Here is a 6,000-nt window from a genome sequence, read left to right as displayed (position 1 = left end):
CTGTTTTCGAGAGCGCCAGACAGCGAATTGTCACAGACGAGGAACAGAAAGAGACGGTAAGCGCCAGTCACAGCGATTATGGCGGCGGAGCTGAAGACCAATTTGTTCGATCAGCAGGTGAGAGTTAAAACAAAAACATCAGAAGGGGTGGTGTTTTTCTTACAAGTGACCCAATGAAAGTAAAAAGAAGATGAGGACACACACTCTGTGCTTAAAAACCCTACTCTTTGTTTGTTTTTAACCAGTGAAACCATTACCAGTCCAACTCAAGAAGGGTAATAAGGAAGGAAAAAGCAGAAATACCATGGACAAGAGGCTCCACAGTGATTTAGACAGTGATGAGGATCTAGAGGATAACACCACAAAAGATGAAGGTTGAACTGAAAGGCCCTCCATGTTTTTGTATTCAGGTTCAAGTCTATTCTCTACCGCATCCCTTTTAATTTGTTTCTTCATTTTCTTAGCAAAAGACCGGAAAATAAAATGAGGACCACTCAAAGAGAGCCACTCATGGAACAATGTTATTGTTCCTTCTTCTTTTAGATGCACCTAAACACATCTTACTGCACATAGTGTGGTTCTTTTCATTTAGCTGGTCTGTTATGATATATTTCCATTTTATCTGCCTTAGTTTCTGTGATTGCTTTTGCAGATATTATGTAAAACAACAGATTCACTGACTGCTTTTAAATCAATATATTTGATTGTATGAAATGCCTTCATATGCTTGGAGCATGATGTGTCACTCCTCCAGAGTAGCACCCGCTGATGACAACGTTGATGTGTTCAGGGCGTGAGAATCGAAGCACACGGGAAGGTGTTTTTAAAGGAAACGAGAACAAATGAACACTGTAAAATCTCTGAATGTGATTTTAGAGATGATACATCTTTAATAAAAATAAATTAAAAAAAAAAACATAATGGAAGTGGGAAGTCAAGAGACTTGATAAATTCTAGTACTGATAGTAATACTTTTGTCTGTTTCTGATTCTTGATGGAATAAGATTGGGGGAAATCAAGGGTACTCGAGTTGAACATTTTTATCCCTCGTGCTACAGTATATTCACATGTTGTACAGTTTCCAATCTAAATTTCTTTTCATTTACTCTCCTGGTTGTTGGGGTGGGGGTGGGGGGGTGGAAGACATCATTGTTAAGACAATCCTTGGAAATATGTATCACTTAAACACTTGCAGAATAAATTTTACCAAAAGTCTCACTGCTTGGTGATTATTGTCATTATTATTATTAGTGTTAGCAGAACAGGGAAGTCATCATCCAAGAATAAAAAGAGTGTTGACAAAATATGGTTGGGCAGGCTTTGTTTAAATATAGCAATTATTCAGTCCAATACAGAGTGTAAATGCTGTATGTGACATGTATTTTTGACAAGGTGCCAATAGGTGGTGCAAGAGAACTTTTAGTTGTACTTTTGGTTGGCACCGAGTGTTATTATAAGCACATGCAACAGTGTCACCTTTCATTTATGTCTTTACCACGTTCTTCGCAGTATTTATTTTCTATATATGTAGCAATTGATAAAAACATGACACATTTCGTACAGCACTTGCAAATGAAAGGTCACTACAAACCCTGAGCTGTAAACTATTATTTCCACAAATAATACAGAAAAATGCAAGTGATGCAACACTTTATGAAAAAACTACATACTAAGAAATATAGAAGAAGAAGATACAGCACCTAATTTCCATTTATTTTTTTATCCCCACCACTGTGTGACCATATGCTGTCTATAAAGTCAGTGCCATAAAAGTCAATGGCAGTTATTGGCACTCTGTTATAGCAATAACAGGAGTATATAACAGCCAATCTGTCTCTCCTATGCAATTGAAAGCTTTTGATTAATTATTATTAATTAATTTATTGATCTTTATTGGCTTACAGTAAGTAGTGACAAATGGTGGTATTATTATACACAGTGTATTCAGAATCCTTCAATTATTTCACATTTTGTTTATATTTCAGCCTTATGCTAAAAAACATTTAACTTTTGTGTTGTCTTCCCGTTGACCATGCAACATCTTGTTTATCTGGGTCAAAAATAATTTCAACACTTACTTTTCCCAACATTTGTCACTTTTTTCCAAGATTTTATAATTTTATTTTCTTCAAATGCTATGAAATTGAATAAAAACACCTAAATTCAATGAAAATAGTGAACTGATCATTTATTTTACTTGTTTGGTTTGCTGCACCTTACAACACACATTACACCATCCATTCACCCATCCACACATTGCAAACATGATTGTTGTCTTCTACCTCGTCTATCTTGTCTTCACCATTACACTTATGTTAAGTTAAGTTGTATTATTAGTCTTATTAGTTAAATAAAACTACTTTTTGACTTATCTGTGTGTGACCTTCCTTTTGTTGCCGGCTTTGAAAAGGGGTCAAATTTGACCTGACGACAACAGGAGGGTGAAATACATTCTCCCCTTCATCAATCTACAGTCAAAACCCCATAATGAAAAAGGATTTTAGAATGTTTTGCAAATTTGTTAAAAAGAAAAAACTGAAATATCACATTGCCACAGGTATTAAGACCATTAACTCAGTACTTCAAGCACCTTTAACAGCAATTATAGTGTTGAGTCTTCTATGACACAAGAAGCTTTAGATACTTGGATTTTCTGCCAAACTCTGCAGATCCTCTCGAGCTTTGTCAGGTTGCATGGGATCATTAGCATTTTTCAGGTCTCCCCAGAGACGTTCAATTGGGTTCAAGTATGAAAAGGATAAACAGAGTTGTCCCTAAGCCACTCCTGCATTGTCTTGGCTGCGTGCTTTAGTTATTGTCTTGTTGGAAGGTGAACCTTTAGGCTGAATCTGAATTAAGTTTGGCTGGGCGGCCTGCTCTAGAACAAGTCCTGGTTGTTTCAAACTGGTTTTTTTGTAGCCTTCCCCAGATCTGTGCCTCAACATAAGCCTGTCTCTGAGCTTAGCAGGCAGTTCCCTAAACCTCATGGCTTGGTTTCAGTTCTGATATGCATTGTCAAGCATTGTCAACATCCTGTTCAATCAGTTTAATTGGCCATAGGTGGACTCCAATCAAGGTGTAGAAACGTCTCAAAGACGATCAAGAGAAATTGAAGGCACCTGTGTCAAGGGTACTTGTGTCAATATAATATTTAAAAAAAAAAAATACATTTTAATTTACAAAAGATTCTAAAATCTTGTTTTCACTTTGTCATTTTGAGGCATTGAGTGTGGACTAAGGGGAAAATAACTTTAAATTATCTCATTTCGGCCTGGTTTGGTCAGCGAGCCCCTGAGAAAAACTTTTGGATCTCTATTCAACTCACTTCACAGACTGCCTATTTACATTGAGTTTCCACTTTAAAAGGTAGCACACAATGACCTTTAAAGGGGTGATAGAATGATTGTATAGGGTATTTCACACTGTTCCTTAAGGTCTCCTAATGGGGTATGTAACATTGGTTGGGCTGAAAATGGCCTGGTTGATATTTTATTGGCCCTTATGCATCCCTGTGTTTTGGCCCTATTTGTAACATTCAATACAATGGGAAATATCGCGGCTAGCTAGCTACACTTTCGGCATAACTATAGTATATTTACAGTTTGAATTTTGTCACGCCACTTATATAACATATACCCCAAGGTCTCCAAAGCTAACAGTGGTGTCAGATTTCAATTTTAATGAATTTTTGTAAACACTAGGGGTTTTGTTAGCTGCGACTGTCCCTTTAATCCTATGTGTACAGATTGCGGCTAGTTAGCTTCATTTTTGGGTTAATTAGAGTATATTTACAGTTTGAATTTCGTCATTCCACTTATATAACCTCTACCCCAAGGTCTTATAAAGCTAATAATGTTGTCCGATTTCAAATTTTATAAATTTTTGTGAATTTCAGAGGAATTCTAAGAGGAGGCTAGCTAGCTCTCATTGATAGAGCTCCATCCAGCCGCAGGCTCTATCAATGAGACTCGCGGACAAGAGGCGTTTGTTTCACCGATCACTTGATTAAATAACTCAACACATTATAATTACACACATTAAAAGATTAACTGGAACCTGTGGTAAGAAATTGCTGGCGTAACAAGCTCGCTGGCCGCGCTCTCACCCACACACACCGGCCATTTAGCAGGAAGAGGGGAGTTGCAGGCCCTGGAGCTCTGTCCAAGCAGCTGCATTTGGTAGTCCACTAACCCAAAAAACGGTGACTTTGCGCGTAGGGCCGTGGGCTGCCAGCCATGACGGAACTCAATCTACCTCACAGCAGGCCGGGGTCTGTGAAGGAAGGCAGGCCGGGCGGCAAGGCAGCAACACAGGCAGCACCGGCCGCTGAACTCCGACACACAGTTGGACAAAATTTGCAATTAGACATCAATTTTCGTAAAACGGCCCATATTTGACCTCTATATAGTTGATTTCTTGCAAGTCTCAGAAGTGAATTTAATGGTAAAATAACAGAACATGTATAAAATTTCTGAGATCTGCGTGACCTAGCTAGATTCAGGAGACTACCTGATCTCAGGTCCGTTGTGTAGCCTATGTAAATGTTGGGGCGTGTCAAAGAGAGAGACTAGAGCCAGATGAGGAGGAACCACCGAGTTGACGTCAACTAGGCGGCTCGTTGAGATTTGCCCGTTTTCAGAGGCAGTTTCAAATTGTGAGATTTGCAGAGGAAACAGGTGTCAATGGGATTTTGAGGTTCTACGTATGTCCTAGTTACCCACTAAACTGTCATTATTCAACTATGACGAGGTAAAATCGGTTTTGCATTCTATCACCCCTTTAATAAGCATGTTAGATTAAATGTTGGATTAAACAACAACCTGAAAAAGCTGCAGAGAGCTGCAGCCTCAGTAGAATATCTGTGGGATTCTCTGTTAATGCAAATCCTTCACACTTCAGGGAGTTATTTGAGTCAGTGTTAATATTAAAAACATCGCTTACTGGAGCTTCAAACTGCTGTTTCGTTTGTGACTGGATTTAAAAAATCTTCTCTCTCTGAACCTACAATGCTGTCAAATATTAGTATGCAGAGACACAATGGAGGGTGTTACATGGAGTGTGATACTGAACTGCCAAAGGGCTGCTTTACAAGGGAAGCTGAAGACTAAGTGTAAGCACAAGTCAAGTGAAATCAAGCATTCTTATTCCTCAGAAAAATGCATACATGACACTTAACTTCACATATGCAAGCAGTATAACCTCCCAAAGACACAAAAACACCCAGTACAGTATATATATACTGTATATATGTATATATGTATATATGGCTTATTATTGCAGTGCTTTCTGACAGCTGACTGAAGTCTGGAGGTCAGAGCAACCTTTAATGTATCACAATGAGGGTTGCCTACTTGCAACACTGTTACTATGGGAGTAGATTTTTCTAGCTCAGAAAAAATATTTGAACCCAATAGTTGGCCGAGAGACAGGACCTAAAAAATTATGATTGGTTATGATTTGGAGAATATTTTAAAAGCTGTAAAATCTGTCGTGTTGTGGCAATTTGCTGTTGTGTTGTGCTTTGTGTTGGGTACTAATTAGCACACCTTAGCGTGCTTACACGCTAACCTAAGATAGTGAACATGATAAACGTCTTTGTAAACATCTTAGCATGCTGACATTAGCATTTAGCTTAAAACACTGTTGCACCAGAGCATATCTGTTCAGTCAGATGAGTGTGAGACAGACAACTAAAAACACTGATCCAAATAATACCCCTTTGTTGGATTTAGTGATAATATTCTTATCTGAATTGCTACCGAGTTGTTCTCTGTATATTTATATCCAAATCCCACATCCATCACCACCAGAAAGCTCATGAGAGTATACCTCATCAACCTGTGTCAATATTCCAGATCTAATATAAAGTGTCTGGCATGTTGTTCAGTCAAACTGCCAAAGGGCTGCTTTACAAGGGAAGCTGAAGACTAAGTGTAAGCACAAGTCAAGTGAAATCAAGCATTCTTATTCCTCAGAAAAACGCATACATGACACTTAACT

The 6,000-nt window shown here is 38.3% G+C and overlaps 1 protein-coding gene across 4 annotated transcripts in view; it reads left to right on the top strand.

The window, feature by feature from the left end:
- Positions 1-543, top strand: part of LOC114571509 (probable global transcription activator SNF2L2) — a 7,232-nt gene extending 6,689 nt beyond the window's left edge. For all 4 annotated transcript variants that reach the window (XM_028602477.1, XM_028602474.1, XM_028602475.1 and 1 more), the window contains exons 5-6: positions 1-117; positions 246-543. The exon at positions 1-117 is cut by the window's left edge and continues 28 nt beyond it. In XM_028602477.1, coding sequence (XP_028458278.1) covers positions 1-117; positions 246-379 — 251 coding nt within the window. In that variant the 3' untranslated portion in view covers positions 380-543. The remainder of the gene's footprint in view (positions 118-245) is intronic.
- The last annotated feature ends 5,457 nt before the right edge of the window (positions 544-6,000 follow it).

Source organism: Perca flavescens, chromosome 16 (assembly GCF_004354835.1).
Source record: "Perca flavescens isolate YP-PL-M2 chromosome 16, PFLA_1.0, whole genome shotgun sequence".
Taxonomy (NCBI): domain Eukaryota; kingdom Metazoa; phylum Chordata; class Actinopteri; order Perciformes; family Percidae; genus Perca; species Perca flavescens.
This window is presented reverse-complemented; position numbering and strand designations above follow the sequence as displayed.